At 50.2% G+C, this 15,379-nt stretch overlaps 1 protein-coding gene and 1 long non-coding RNA gene across 16 annotated transcripts in view; one reads left to right on the top strand and one right to left on the bottom strand.

Annotated features, from left to right (window-relative positions):
• The window catches only part of CELF2 (CUGBP Elav-like family member 2), an 836,861-nt gene that overhangs the window by 35,998 nt on the left and 785,484 nt on the right, over positions 1-15,379 (bottom strand). For all 15 annotated transcript variants that reach the window (XM_045465677.1, XM_045465676.1, XM_045465665.1 and 12 more), the window contains one exon: positions 7,781-7,915. In XM_045465677.1, the coding sequence (XP_045321633.1) occupies positions 7,781-7,915 (135 nt within the window). The remainder of the gene's footprint in view (positions 1-7,780; positions 7,916-15,379) is intronic.
• On the top strand, positions 1,207-2,807 carry LOC123591398. Its single transcript, XR_006709302.1, has 2 exons — positions 1,207-1,839; positions 2,535-2,807. It is a non-coding gene; the product is annotated as an uncharacterized LOC123591398 (long non-coding RNA).

Here is a 15,379-nt window from a genome sequence, read left to right as displayed (position 1 = left end):
GAGTTGTTCTGATGCCAGGAGTGGAGAACCCTCTGGCAGCTCAGGACACCGGGATGACTTAGGGAATGAGCCGCGGTTTGGACTATGTAGCCCAACAGACATCCATTTTCCTGATGCCAAGCAAAACTTAAGGTGAATTCTGCATCGAAACAGCCAGCACGTGCAGGGGCCAATGAGACTCCTCTGGGAGGTATTTGCGTGTGTTTTGTTTGTAAACCCTATGAGTAGGACGATCAATGCCAAACAAATAAAGAACCACTTACCAAAAAGACAGACCATGGCCAATTACCTTCCCCCCCCCCACCAAATATGTTCTGAATGCCTAAGAACTTTGGAAGTAATTTGGTTTTCATGAAATGCTTTTTTATTTATTGAGAGAGCCCGTGTGTAAGTGGGAGGGGGGCAGCAAGAGAGAGAGAGAGAGAGACAGAGAGACAGAGAGAGAGAGAGAATTTTAAGCAGGCTCCATGCTCAGAGAGGAGCCCAATGATCCCACGACCGTGAGATCATGACCTGAGCCAAAATCGAAAGTTGGACACTTAACTGACGGAGTCACCCAGGCGCCCCTTCATGAAATGCTTCTGTTGAGAAGCCACTCACGGAAGTGTGTGCATTCTTCTTGTTTTGACTTTCATCATTAGACTTTTATCATCAAATTTACTAACTAGTGCATACTATTCTTAGAGTTTTGCTTCATTCAATGTGCAGAGAAACAGCAAGGCTTACAGAAAGGGAAGAAAGTAGAGAAAGAAGATCCCCCCCCACCCATTTCCACTTTGGTCTTTCACAAAATTTTAACATAACATAAGCCAAAAAGTTGGTTATGCAATGGTTAAAGGGTGTAGAAGTTATAGCTTATATTTCAACACTCACCAAGTCATTTGACGATAGCAGAAATTTAGTAAAATACGTTTTTTAAAGAGCTAATGCTAGAAATATCAACTACATGAGGGCACGGATTTTTCTCTACTTTGTCCACTGATGTGTTTCAAATGCCTAGAATAGTCCCAGGTACATGGAAGATGCTCAGGAAATATTTGTCGAATGAAAAAATATATCCAGAAATTACAGTCACTATGGTGATATTTTATTTACAGGGCTTTTACATCATGTTCAACTCCATTAACATCAATGAAAATAAAGTGAGCCCTGTAAGTCAGCAGCAAGTCAACACACGGAAACCTTCTAGAAAGATAAAATGTTGAAACTCGCAGGAAATGAGCAAAGAATGGCATTGTCAGTTCTCTTTCTGTAGCAATAGGGTGTAAACCTGTCTGATTCAACCCCACAAATAAACAGGTAATTTTAACAGCCTTCCCAACGAAAACACTTAAAAGTATAGCTAATGATGGGGAACACTGACGGTTTTGAGAACTTTCTTTGGTAATAAGCAGTGAAAAAAGATGAATGGAGGAAAATAGGAAGGTCAGAGACGCAGTCAAGGTTGAACAGAGTGTAAGTAAAAACACCCTCAACAGTTGGCTGGGTTCTTGCTGTATCTAACCAACGCCGGCGCGCTGGGGGCACGTGGCCTTGGTGGGGCACACATGATGCACGGGAGTTTTCTGAGGATCATCTTTCAAAAGCCCACACTAGAGTAGATGGCGCTTCTGAAAAATGAATGCCCGTATTTGATAGGAGACTCTCACGTCTATATCGTGACAGGAGAACATTTTGAAAGCCAATCTTTGTAATGACTGCAATAAAAACCACTTTATGTGATTCTGTACTAATATAATTAGTATGATTCATTTTTCAGGAAGCTGTCAGACCTGCGTATTCACCTGTAGGGTGTGGCTATTCTGGGATTACTGAGGAACCGGATCATGGTCCGAGGTGGTGAGTGGACCCTGTCATATGTCAGCAGGGCAGAGCCTCCTTCTTAGAGATGTATGCACTGCACTGGGCTGAACAGATGGCTCTGAGACCCCGTCTTAGAGCACTTGGCTATTGGCTGCTTGGCTACTCCGCTGAACTGAAAACCATTTGAGGGCCTGTGATGTACTTTCCAAAAGCAAGGGGGATTATGGGTAAATAAACTTTTCCTACTCTGAAAGAACTTGCCCTCGAGACAGGGAGAAACAGGGCATGTGTCCAAACAACTATCCCGCAGAGAAAATAGGTGAAGCGTTCTAGGAAAAGGATGGAGAATATACTTGGGTAGCCCAGAAGGGTAGGCGGCATTTCTAGAAGCCTCTTCGCTGCTGCACTTTTCTCTCCGTCTCCACTGGCAAGGTGCATCTAAGGGAGCTCCTTATAAAGGAGTCTGCCTTTAACCCAGGTTTAGACCTAGTTAAGTATTTATGCTAGAAATGTAATGTGGAGGCTCTTAATTCTTTCTAGGGGGCTTTATGATGGAGGGGGTATTTGCCCTGGTTCTTAGAAGTACTAGAGAATTTAAAGCAGTTTGCATCAATTATCAAATGTTTTTTTTTTTTTTTTTTACTGCAGTTTAACTTATGTTGCATAAACTCTATTTTTTATGATGTGCACTAAGAACACTGAATTTATACCTATACATTAATCTCCCTAAGCACCAACACTGCAATAAATTAGCGGCAGAAGATTTTCACAGGAGGAAACAGGAGAAGGCACTTCAGGCACAGAAGCCAGCACAAACAAAGGCCCACAGTGTCTGGGGAGGATGAAGACCTGCCTGATCCAGCTGCAGGGGGGCGGTGGGGGGGGGGGGTCGTGCTGGCAGGGAAGCATGGAGGCAGACCAGGGAGCGCCTCGAATACCACGCCAATGCCTCCATCTGCCTTCCTCTCGACCGTGCGTGAACCACGCGGAAAGTGTCTGACGGAGCTGTTTTGTGTCCCCGATGGCGTGCAAAATGGATGGAGGGCGAGCGTGAAGCTGAAGGCCGTTCTGACGGCAGGAAGCGGGCAAAATCGCGGCTTCACCCGGGGTAGCGGGACCATATGATGCTCCCGAGAAGGCACCAGAATGGCCTGGATGCGCGGCTGATGAGACGCACGACGAACCCAGAGGCTGGTTCAAGGCGGCTGGCCGAGGAGAGGGGAGTGGGATGAGGGAGGGCAGGGGGAGGTCTGGACGCGTGGATGACACGGCCGGGCAGACCCCCGGGGTCGTGGGGTCAGGGTGGCAGCCTCGGCAGACGGCCTTTCTTGGCCCCATCGCCTTAATTCCACCTGTGCTCCTGTCCCCTGTGCGTGACGGCTTGGCGGGCGGAGGGGTGGGGCCCAAACCACCAATGTGGGCTAAATCGGCCTGTGAATCGCACCTCCTCACCTGACACGGGTCCCCCAGGGACACACGCAGGTACACACACCGGGGACAGACACCTCTCGTCACCCCGAAAGCCTCTGGAGTGACCCCGAGGATAACTCCTCGTTTCCCACTCGGCTTTTCTCCACTGCTGCCCCGGTGACAGGGGTGTGTGACACTGAAGGTCACCACTCACGGGTCCTTCCCACATGATGACCCCCGGAAGGGAGGCTCACACGGAAAGACTTCCAGGCTCCGTGAACCTCAAACAGTCCACAAGGAGGTGCCACCGTGTCCTGGGGACTTTGTGTCTGTCACAGCCTTCAAGGAGGTGGGTAACGTCTGGAAGACGTGGGGGATAAAATATTGCTAGAATTTAAGGGGAAAACTATTTGAAAAGCCAACGGTGGAAACGGGGGGAAAAAAATCCTCCTTAGCATTTTAAACTGCCTTATCCTATCGAGAGAAATTATCTATTATCCTGAAGTGTGCACCTGATTGAGTGCACTTACAGAAGCATTTGGAGAATGTGAAAACCTCTTAAAAAAAAAAGAAAACAGAAGAAGGTCAGAGGAATAATGTGGCACACCAACGCAGTATTATGTTTTAGACAGAAAGTGCCAAAGACACGTGCCTGTGTGGTAATTATAATGCTCTCTCCCAAGTTCTCAGAATTGCCAGCCCAAACCAACAAATCCACGAGTTGGGGAGAAGACAAATATTATCATCTCTCTTGAAGACCCTGCTGCACACCCTGGAGATAATGTCCTCTTTATACCAACACAGAGACACATTCCTCAAAAACAAGTTCAAAATTTGGAGAAGAAACGACCCAGGAATTAATTAATGAAAGAGGAGAATGAAGTAAACAAAGGAAAAATTATCATATCAAAATAAAAGACAAGAAACACGATTAAATTAGGCTTCAAAAGACCCCATGAGAAACCCATGAAAGGCATAATATGCATTTACCTGGTTTTTATTCTTTCATGATTTAATTTCTAATTTTATTCACTACCATCTGATAATTGCATGAAACACTTATTCTAACCATGGGCAATTTAAACTATTTGAATTTTTATTTCAAGGCCATGAGACAAAGGAACCTATTTATTGCCTAAGGGGATTTTTTTAACAAAAATTAAAGCTTAATCTTTCATGTTTTAAAGCACAGACTGTTTAAAATCATTTATAATAAGGCTGTAGGGAGACCGTGCCTGGGTATGCAAAATTAAAATGATAAATTTACAATTATTAAAAAAATTAATAGTTTGGGGGATTGAATTGTCCCTTTCCCTTCGAGATGGATTGGTTGGAAGTGTAGGGGACATCTTTAAAAACAGGGTAAAACCAGGGTCTGTGTGGGAGCTGAGTGATGGGGCATCAGTGCGTTTCACAGTTGGACTGGTCTTGCTAGAGGTACAACGATGGTAAGTCCTATTTTTTATTATTTAAAAGATAAATAATGGCATCGGCCTTGGGAACTACCGTGTACCCCTTTTATTTCACAGGAAATTGCTTTGATGGAGTGGAGGGTCGTGAATTCTACCAACCACATTTTCTGTGACTTTGAAAAAGTCCCTGATGGAAATTAGACAAATAATTTACTTCCACTTAAATGTCAGATTTTTTTTTAGTGACGCTTAAGAAAAATAATTGAAATGTAGATTTAAATCATTTCGGCTGCTACACTTCAGGATTCTAATGAAATACTTTCAGCTATTATGCAAAGCATTGCTCAACAGAGAGGAGAAAAACCACGTTCGGTGGTCTGGCACCTCAGCAGAATTAATGGAAGGGCGGAATGTTTCTTTGAGAGCAAAGGTAAGGACACTCCGCTTTGGAGAGAAGAAGGAAAGCAGATCTCAGGACACAATTTCCCTTTCACTAAGAGCTCAGGAAAAACCTGAAAGTGGTCAAATATGTTTAACATTTCTCAAGTATGTAGGCCGTCTTCCTCGGCTGTCTGAGTAACCCCCTATTTGAAACAGCTTACATTATTTGAGCTTCCGACCCTACTGGCTGGACTGCATGTGGATCCGGGGACACGGCCATCCCCCACCCCTCCCCGCCCAGCAGGTGCCATCTCCCTCTGACCTTCACACTTGCTCCTGCCTCACCCGAATGCCCTTGCCCTGGATACCCCCGTGGCCTCCCCCCAACACCCTCCACTCTCCACCGTACTCTGGTGTGTCCTTACAGCACCGCCTGGCACCTACGGGGCACGCGGACTCGCTCGCTATCAGATGCCCTGACCAAGTGGAGGACTCGAGGGCAGGGGCAGGTCTGTGCCACGCCCGGGGCCGGTGCCTGACGCCGGACAGCCACTCGGACGGCTGTTAGGTATCAACTCCGTTGTCTACACCGACCAACTTACATCCCACTTGCGCTTGACTTCATAAACTGACCAGTCTTCTTTTAAAGGACAACGAAATGTTCAAATGTTAATTCTGATTCCCTGCAGCCAAGGCACATTCCAGCCCAAATATCACAACGGGAGAACACAGTTCAACAAAGTCAAATGAACCCTCACAAGCAAATAATAGGCCACATACCCTTAACCGAAATGTCCACTTATGATAATGGTCTGTCCATCTCTGGAAAGGCAGGACAATTTTAACGTCATTACAATACTGAATATGTCAAAGTTAAAGCCCCGAAAGGCCGGTGGTCCAAGCTGTGGGCTTTGTGGCTCCTTGCCATTTAAGGAAAAGTTTTCTTGTTTTTCCTCCAGTTTACTACCAATGATTTGGTTAGTTTCTGCTGGTCACTCTTGATAAAAGGAAGACAAGATGAAGGCCAAGGTTGGGAAAACTCTAATAATATACTTTTGCTAAATAAAGGTAAAGTGTGTTTTAAAAAACACAGCTATCTTTATTTTTATATAAGCAAATAAATGAGCATACAGGTTGTAAATGACTTACGTTTTTTTCTCTCCAAATAAGTTATAGTTAAAAACACGAGCTTCTAACTAAAGACACAATAAAATATGTGTATGACAGATACTTTGTGCTGTTTTAACGTAGTCATTTCATTGTCCTCGTGGACAGAAAAACATTCTTATTTACGAAAATACTTAAAAAAATTTTTTTGATATTTATTTTTGAGAGCGAGCGTGCGCGCACGAGTCGGGGAGGGGCAGAGAGAGGGAAACACAGAATCGACGCAGGCTCCAGGCTCCGAGCTGTCAGCACAGAGCCCGACGCGGGGCTCGAACTCACGAACTGCAAGATCACGACCTGAGCCGAATTCGGACGGTCAACCGACTGAGCCACCCAGGCATCCCAAGAAATTACTTTTCAATCTGATTTATAAAACAGGTAAATTAGTCAGGTCAAATTTTTAATTTGCTCTTAAGAAAAATCACTATTATTTTTACAGGGGGAGTTTCTGTCAAAACGTCTATTGCTTAACAAGGGTTACTTAAGGATTTGTATAAATAACAGGTTTACGTATTGCATTAGATTTGTAACTTAGTTTGTTGGGGAAAAAAGGGCCTCAAGATGGTTTTTCGGAAATGCCATCTATTGCCCCAAATGAGGCCCCCATGGGGTAACGGACACGTTTGAAGGCATTCTAGAAAACGGAGTCCACGCACCCCTGTGCTGCTAGGAGAGCACCGCGCCTGAGGATGCCCTCCCCACCCCCAGCCCGAGCCTCGCCTAAGTGTCTCTGAGGTTCCCTGCAGACGGTCCTCATGGGGAGACGGATTAGACACCCAGTGTTTCGGCAACGAACCACGGGGCCGCGGCTTCTGGCTGTGGCGCGGGCTCACCGCTTCCTGCCACCAAAAGCCTTGAGAAAGCCGTGTGTTCATCTTGTGTTTTCCCGAAAGACAGCCCCGCATGAGCACACGCAAGCTCGGTCACCAAGCAGCTCATCTTTGGGGCACAGGCGGCAGAGGGTATGGGATCTGCAGAGGCGGGGGTGGGGAAGGGAGCTCATCCAGCAAGGTCTCGAAAATTCAGAGGGGAAGAAAAGCCAGCAAAACATTTTTTTAAGACACAAATGCTGGTATCTAAGCAACCGCGTTATGTCTGGCTCGTATGAAAAGGAAAACGGCATCTGCTTTTGAATAAGGTGACAACATTTCCGAGCAGAAAGACTTGAAATTACAGAGCCCGGGACACGACCGGGAGGCGATGGCAAGGACGGTCCCCTCCGGACCGTGGGTTTTGAGAGCCAGCGGGAAGGATGGAGCTGGTGTGAAACAGAACCCTGGAACCATTAGGGATTTTGAGATTCAACAGAGGACGCTTGAACCGCTAACAAGCAAAGCGAACACCAGGAAGCGAGGGAGGCTCCTCCCACACCCACACCAGGTGCCAGCTTGAGCAGCGTGACCGACAGCACGGCCACCAAGCACGGTGAAGGCCGGAGACCCACCGGCTCGGTGGGTTCCCTCTGGGAAAACCCTCCTCTTTGTCTTCGTGGGAAAATCAAACCCACGTGCGTTCGAACTTGGTGTCTTTAAGAAACTCTCCAGGGATCCGGCCCCACCCGGGGCGCCATCCCCACCGCGTCCCGGGAAGGAGAGCAGCCGCCTTACCCGGACTTGTGAGGGCTCCCAGGGCGCTGCTCGTGGTGGACAGAGGGTTTGCATTGGTGGTGGTGGCTGAGGTCTGGGCCGCGGCCGCGGCGGCTGCCAGCGTCGCCAGGTTCTGTAGCTGCAGAGCATTCATGCCTGTGGAGGGAGAGAAACGCCACTTTAGCAAGAGGCCCGCGCGGCCCGGCTCCAAGTGTGAGGGCGGGTGACAGGATCAGAGGCCCTGGGCAGCGGGTCCTGGGATGGCGCGCTCTGTGCCGCTGCCCCGGTGACCCGTGAGTCACCACACCTGCCAGTGGAGCCGCCCGCCGTGTGAGGCGCTGCCTGTCCTAACCCAGGACGTGTCCCAACCACCCTGTCCTGGAGCTTCAGACAGCTCGAGGAAAGAGCAGGATGGTTCTGTGCAGACTGGCCACACCAGAGCCTTCTACCACGACAGGGCAGCAGTACAGAACTCGTGAGACTGGGGCCCCGTGGCTGGAGGAAGGGCTCCTGGGAAGCCCGTCAGCTGCACCGAGAAGAAGGAATTCCAGAGGAAGCAGTACTTCGCTCCTGTTCTGAACTTGAACTGCTATGATGGCTTCCTGGCTCTGCCACTGTACCAGCCCTGTGACCCTGGGCCAATGACTTACCTACCCTCTTGCTTGCTTAGTGAGCGGCACCACTAACTGCGCCTTGCCTCCAAGGGCAGTGTGCAGATTTAAAGAGATGACGGATGCAAATCACTCAGCACAGTGTAAACACCCGATAAGAGTTAGGGACCCTCGTGGTGGTTATCGCCACTGACATCCTCTCTCCAGACTTATTTTAAATGTGAAGTCTAAATGGGACCCTAGTAGGGACTCAAATAACATCTCATGAATAAAAAGAAAATGGGTGAATAAAAATGGCATCGTGGTTATATTTTTATTTGTAATGTGCTTGTATTTGCATTTTAAAGGCATCTATTTTTAAAGAAGGATCATGTTTACCCAGGACAAATCTCTGGCTAGTGAAAATTAAGAAAAGAACAGCAGAGAGAAGTGAAACTTTACAAGAACGTGAGGGTGGGATTGGCTGAGGCCTCTTCCATTTTTATTTCTCAATCCAAGGGTCTCTGAGTCTTTCTCCACTTCACACTAATGTACCTTTAAGAAGCAGGACACAATGGTTCTCTCCCTGTACAGAGAAATTTTATACAGACAAACACTAGAGTTAAGTAATCAGCTTAATTTCACCTTCTTCTCATGTCTCAAATCCAGGTACTTAATAAATGCCTACCGAGCAATTTAATCTGCCTTAGAGAGACTGGCCAGATCACAGCGTCCTTATTCATTGGGGGGGGGGGGGGGGGGGTGGATGGAATGGTGAGAGAATGTTCTAGCAACATATCCGTGAAAGCGACCGGCCATGGATGTGGAGCCCTCTGCCTAAGCACCGCTCACAGCACAGCAGCTAGGCTCACTTATCTGCTCCTCCGTCCTGGCTGCCTCCATCTTCTTTCTGCTCAGAGAAGAGTTCCTGATGCCTCTGCTGCAAGATGGCTCCTTATTTTGCTGAGGACAATGCTCTGTCCTCTTCCAGAAGATGCCCAGCCTTCTTGGCTGAGGGTGAAAGCCAAACACCTGTTTTTCAAAATCCACTTAGGTCCTGAGGATGCTCTGAGGCAGGACACAAGTACTTGAGGGATCCTGTCAACTTCTGCAAGAAGAGTGTAGACTTTGCAACCTTGTTTTCTCCTGTCAGTGCAACTTGGAAAAAGGCTCTCCCTCCTTCCCTCTGATCAAGGGTCAGACAGGGTCCTATCTATAAGAACGTGTGACTTGAGAAAGCACTGGTCTTACTCTTCTGGGGTGCTTGAGGCAAATGGGGGAAGCACAGGAGCTGCACAGCCTCAGTGCAGAGCCACCTGGACACAGCCTGGGGCTCAGCTCTGGACAGGGGCTCGAACGTGCTTCACACCTGAGCGACGCTGAGAGGACTGAGGTACGTTTGTTCTGACCCATCTGTCATCTCTTGGCCCTCTTGTGACTGACGGTCCCTCTAAAGCTGTAATGACGTAAACCACGTGACCGACTGTGTCCCTGACCGAGAGCTGTGCTGACAAGGGGATGGTTTAGGACTGAAAGGAAAATCTGCAGCACACGCCTGGCATCAGTTAATGGTGAGCAGAACCACTCTCCTGGTGAGGTCAGGGGGCCCTCCAAGACATCACCCCTGACCGCCCCAAGTGTGGGCCACAGCACCGGCACGGAGGGAATTCCAGAGCTGGAGGGAACTTATCAGCTCACCAATAAGTGGTCAGGGACTCAGGTCCTGGGCCGAGGCATCAGGGCAAATGGTGGTGGACTCCCCAAGTCTGGGGCATTGATCCTGCCACACCTCCCAGCCTCCCTCAGAAGAAGACTGAGAGTCTGCCTTCAACACACACCCCTTCGTTGTGTCAGCTGCAAACTCACTTGTCCTGGTGTTTATAACCCCGTGGCAGTCACCATATCTTACCTTGACCTTATGCATATGTATCTCTTACCTTCTGAACTAAATACTGAGTTCTTTGAGGACAAATAGGCTGTCTGATATTCAAGTCCACCTAAACAGACAGACATACACACTCACAGCTGTACACATGGTGGGTGATGGGTGAATCTATACAGAATGAATGGATGGGGCATCGAACAGGATGAAATTTTCATTAACGGCAGGTAAGAGTACCATCCATAGACCCAACCAAGTGTTCATTTTCTCCGCTGTTAATCCTTCAGTATCTATAACAGCTTTACCTACTGTTTCCCTCAGTTGTTCGTTAATCCATTTTACAAGTATTTATCAGAACTATGTGTGTTCCCGGTCTCACCCGCTGGCATTCTTGAGAGCCCAGCTGACAACACTGGGTTCTGTATTTCACTGTCCTCTTTGCTTGGAAACCCAGGGCTGAAGCCTGGTGTGTCCTCCACAGTGTCCCCTCTACCTTTGTTCCCACACATTGCCACCCGAGAGTGTCTGCAATCCTATCTGGCCTTTCCCTGCCTCCATCTGGCAAACTAGACAGGGGACTGCAGCTCTGGGGCGCCACAGTGTGTGTGGGGCCAACTGTGTTCAATGGTCACACTGCAAGGGAAAGGAAAATATGGGCCAAGGGAAGCAGAGACCAGGAGTGGAAAGGAGTGGTCATGGTGACAGGCAGCATCTGAGGGATTTGGGGAAAAAAGAAGATGAGAAGGACGAGATGGAGAGAGGCAGCAAGCAGGAGGACCTGTGTCTGCCAGCTCATCCATCTGTCTGTCCATTCGCCCACGTTCTTGTCATCCATCCATCCATCCATTTATGCATTCATTTGTCCATCCATCCATCATCTGTCCATCCGTCCACCCACCATCTGTCTATCCGTCCCTCTATTCATCCATCTGCCCATCTATCCACCCACCCACCCACCTATCCAACCATCCACCCATCTGTCTGTCCTTCCATCCATCTGTGTGTCCATTCACCCACCTATCTATCCACCCACCCATCTATCCATCCGACCATCATCCGTCCATCCACTAGGCAGTTATGGAGAGGCCACCTTAGGCCAGACCCTAGGCACAGTAGGAAGGATTAAGTGGAAAACCAGACAGCGCCTGCCCCCAGAAAGGCTGCTCTGTATCAGAGCAAGAAGACAGGGACTGGAGGGTGATCTTACTTCATCTGTTTCTGGAAAGAGGCCCAGACTCAGAAGCTCATTCTCCGTAGTCTTTGATGGGGATGAGCGCTGCACTGGGTAGCTGAGGCGGCAGGGGCTTCCCAGTGGAGGACCACGCCAGTCCTTCCACTCGAGGCCTTTTGTGGTCCTGTGTGCTGACCCTGCAAAGCTCTCACGACACCCCTGACCCCTGAAAAATAAGCGCTGAGCCTGTGAGCGGTGGCCGACAGGGCAGCTTCCTTGCCAACTTTGTGGAGTGAGGACCAGTTCCCAGCCCTGACCCCCATACTTCTGCTTCTCCTAATGCGGAGGCAGGCATCCCTTCCTTCACCCTGTCCTGTGCTGCTAGGGCTGGGATCACACAGCATCCTCTGCTGGTGACAGGAGCCACATTAGAGCCGGTGCAGGCTGGTCACCAAGAGTGCGGGCCCTGCTCTCAGACACCTGGGTTTAAATCCTGGCTTCACCCCACCTCCCGACAGCCTCTGTCACCTTGAGCAAACTGGCCCAGCGGTGTGCTCCTCAGATTCTCTAAGCGTGTGGTGGGACCAAAACACGACACCCCTCTGGAGGGTTGAGAGATTAAAGTCTTCGATACACGCAAAGCTCAGAGAACAATGCCAAGCGCAGAGGAAGCCAACAGCCCAGGCTCTTTTAGCCAGGTAAAAAAACGCAGCGACATCGCCTCAACCACGATGATGACGGCGCTAAGAACAAGGCATGTGCCAGGCACGCTCCTCACGCTACATGTGCGCCCTTGCTCAGCACTGGTAACAAACCCACGTGACCAAGCCACTACCGATACTGTACACACTGTGCAGAGAGAACACGGAGGCCCCGACAGGAGAGGGGCGTCGTGCCTTCTCTCGCGGCAAGCCTGGCCTCTGCCCGCCACCCGGCCTCCCCACGCATGCTCCTTGTTCTTCTGGTTCCACCCGGAGCTCTTCCCTCCTCCTCCTGGTGCTCGGGCTCCGCTTCCCTCAACGTGGCACCCTTAGGTTTAGGGGGCTGGGCGAGGGGTGCTGGGCCTGGTGCTCCAGGCCCCTGGGGGGCAAGGCCCTGGGTGCACCATCTCCATCGGGAGCTAAGATGTTAACCGGGAACCACACCATAGCTGTGTCCTACGTCTTGTTCTCTAAACTACAGACTCAATCCTTTAACTGCTTAACGTGGTTTCCTTTTCCAGCCATTACCAGAATCCCTGACACCACAGATCACTGGTTTCAGTTTCCTCAGGGAACAGATGGGCCGTGACCTCCTTCAAAGCCCCAAGCGTGTCGCACGACTGTGTCCCTCCCGCACGTTCATCACCTTAACTCGGCGTTCCTAGCCGCAGTCCACCGAGGGGACGCACGGGGGCTGCGAACTCCCCAAGATCATGTGTGAAGGTGTGTGTGGCCCGGCATGCGCCTGTTTCTGGTGACAGATCCTAGGGACTAAGAACTTCCCGCCTACCACGTGGCAGGTGAGAGGCGGGAGTCTCGGGGGGATAGCGGGTGGGGGGAGGCCCCGGCCTGAGGAGAGCAGTGGCTGTGATAGAGAATCGGAGGAAACCAAGGCATGGGACTGCCTGCCGGGGAGAGAAACTGAGGACAGAAACAGCTGTAGCTCAAGTGAAGGAAGCCAGAGACTCTCCAAGAACTTCTGGGCTGAGGCAGCAGGACAGCACCCCTACCCCCAACCCCCCCCCCCCCCCACCGTGGGTCTCACTGGCCAGGCCACGGGGCAGCGAGGCACCCGCTCCCCTCCCTGTGGCCTTCTGTCCGACGTGGCAGAGGGCCGAGGCTCATCCCCCTGTGCACCCCTCCGGGAAGATAGCCTCCCATGAGCGGCGAGGTCCTTCTAGGTGCTACTGTTGTGCCACCCTGGCCACAGGGCCCGTCCTGGGTTGGTGGAGAGCCCCAGACATTCCCCCAGGACACACGGATCCGGACCCTTCACTGCCCACAGCACACAAGCCCGGAAGTGGATGTATTGGCTCTTCTGGGCCCCCGTGCTCCTGTGACCAGTGTGGACATCCCACGGCAGCTATGTCCTACTGAGGGTAGGGCACTGGGGGCCATGCTGTTCTGGAAAAGGCACCTGCCCCGTTTAGGGAAAGCAACCCAGAAGCTACGTGAGGCCAGCCTTCCTCTCCCTTGGAACCACATGGGACGGTCCGCGGGCTCTCTGACCTCCAGACGCTTGCACACTGGCCTGCTCGGGAGGCGCGGGTCCTCTCCTCCATAGACTTGCTCCCTCCCTGGGCCCAGACAACACTGGCAGCCCCTGCCTGCCAGCCTTTTTTTGGGGCTCTCTGCATTCCTGTTTGTCCTTTCCGGTCGCTTTCTTGTCTATTTGGGGTATGTGAGCCACCCTGTTCCTTCCTCTCTCCCCTGAGTCCCGGACCCTCCTGGTTGTCTGCCTGCGGGTGGCTCTCTCGGTCACACCCACACAGCGATAGGAAGGGGCGACCAGAAGGGGCGGCCTCACCAAGAAGCGGGCTGGGGCCTGGCACGTGGCAATATCGCAACCATTTTTAACCTCACCTGGCACTCTGCTCAGAGGGGCACCCTGCAAACGAGGGGCAATAACCTGGCTGACTAGAAATAGAAAACGTTTAAATACATTTTATGAAATCCCACAGTGTGCCAGGATCAAGGTGGTAAAAAAAAAAAAAAAAATAACTGGGGAAATACAGGCATCCAACTTTTCATTCATTACTTGGGAAAAGAAAACTCCTTCCCAAAACGAAGAAATGATGTACGAAACAGATGTGCAATATGCCTACTTGAAATTTAAGATTTAAAAAAATTATTTATAAGGAGAAGGGCATGAAAATTTAATTTAATCTTCACCTTAGGTAATTTTGTGTCTTATTGTTCGTAGCAATTACCATAAATCTGCATATCAATAAGCGAGAACAGATGTCAGTTGTTACAAGTGCTTGCCAATCAGGTCTGTTAAAAAGTGACAGATGGGTGGTTATGGAATGTTCTCATAAGGCCTATTAGCACATTCGCAGGAAGCGTCTGCGGTGAGAGGGTGGGAGGCTCCGCTCCAGGAAGGCCAGGCCATCTTCGCGAATCCAAAATGCGCACCCCACAACTCGGGGGGGGGCCTCCAGCGCGAGCCCCTTGGCCCTCCCGTGTACAGGCCACTACAAAAGTCTCCCTTCTGCTCCCCTCGTCACAGACGGTCCGGGATGGTCTTCTCTGGAGAGAGGATGGCAAACTGATGAAAGGAGACCTGTCTTGTTGTTGGAAGCCAACATTTGCACCGTGCAATTGCAGTGTTACTTTATTAAAAACAATTTTGTTTTGAAGTTTATTTGAGAGTGAGCGCATGCGGGTGACGATGGGAGGGGGCAGAGGAGGAGGGAGAGAGAGAGGGTCCCAAGCAGGCTCCACACTGCCAGTGCAGACACCCACCTGAGCCTCGAACCCATGAACAGTGAGATCATGACCTGAGCCGACATCAAGAGTCAGATGCTCAAGCTACTGAGCCGCCCAGGTGCCCCCTCATTGATACTTTTAAAACCGAGACCAGATATTCTGGGAGAGAATTACTGCCAGCTTCACCGAATATGGGAAATACAGCAGTCCTCTCTCGCGTATCAACAGATAAACTCTTCCTTGTAGCTCCGTAGTAAAGTCTCTAACTTCTCTGATAACACTTCCTCACGCTGGGAAAAGGAAACAACTGCCCTAACAAAAAACAGCCCAAGGCTCGTGAAATGCGTTCCAGAATGAAGCGAGGCACTCTTCCTGTTACTGTCTCCGAATCTCTTCCTTTCGCACAGTTCTGGACTGCTCTCTGCATCACTGATCCAGGGCTTGGATTTGTTACTTGGCCTGTTAAACCTTTTGCAGAGGAAAGTCGCCACAGCCCGCGCTGATGCAAATGTATCTGCATTTGCTGAGACACGGAGCGCCGTTTCAGGCTTCTGGGCAGTAGGGAGC

Source organism: Leopardus geoffroyi, chromosome B4, assembly GCF_018350155.1.
Source record: "Leopardus geoffroyi isolate Oge1 chromosome B4, O.geoffroyi_Oge1_pat1.0, whole genome shotgun sequence".
Taxonomy (NCBI): domain Eukaryota; kingdom Metazoa; phylum Chordata; class Mammalia; order Carnivora; family Felidae; genus Leopardus; species Leopardus geoffroyi.
The sequence above is the reverse complement of the archived record's forward strand: the minus strand, read 5'-3'. Positions and strand labels throughout refer to the sequence as shown.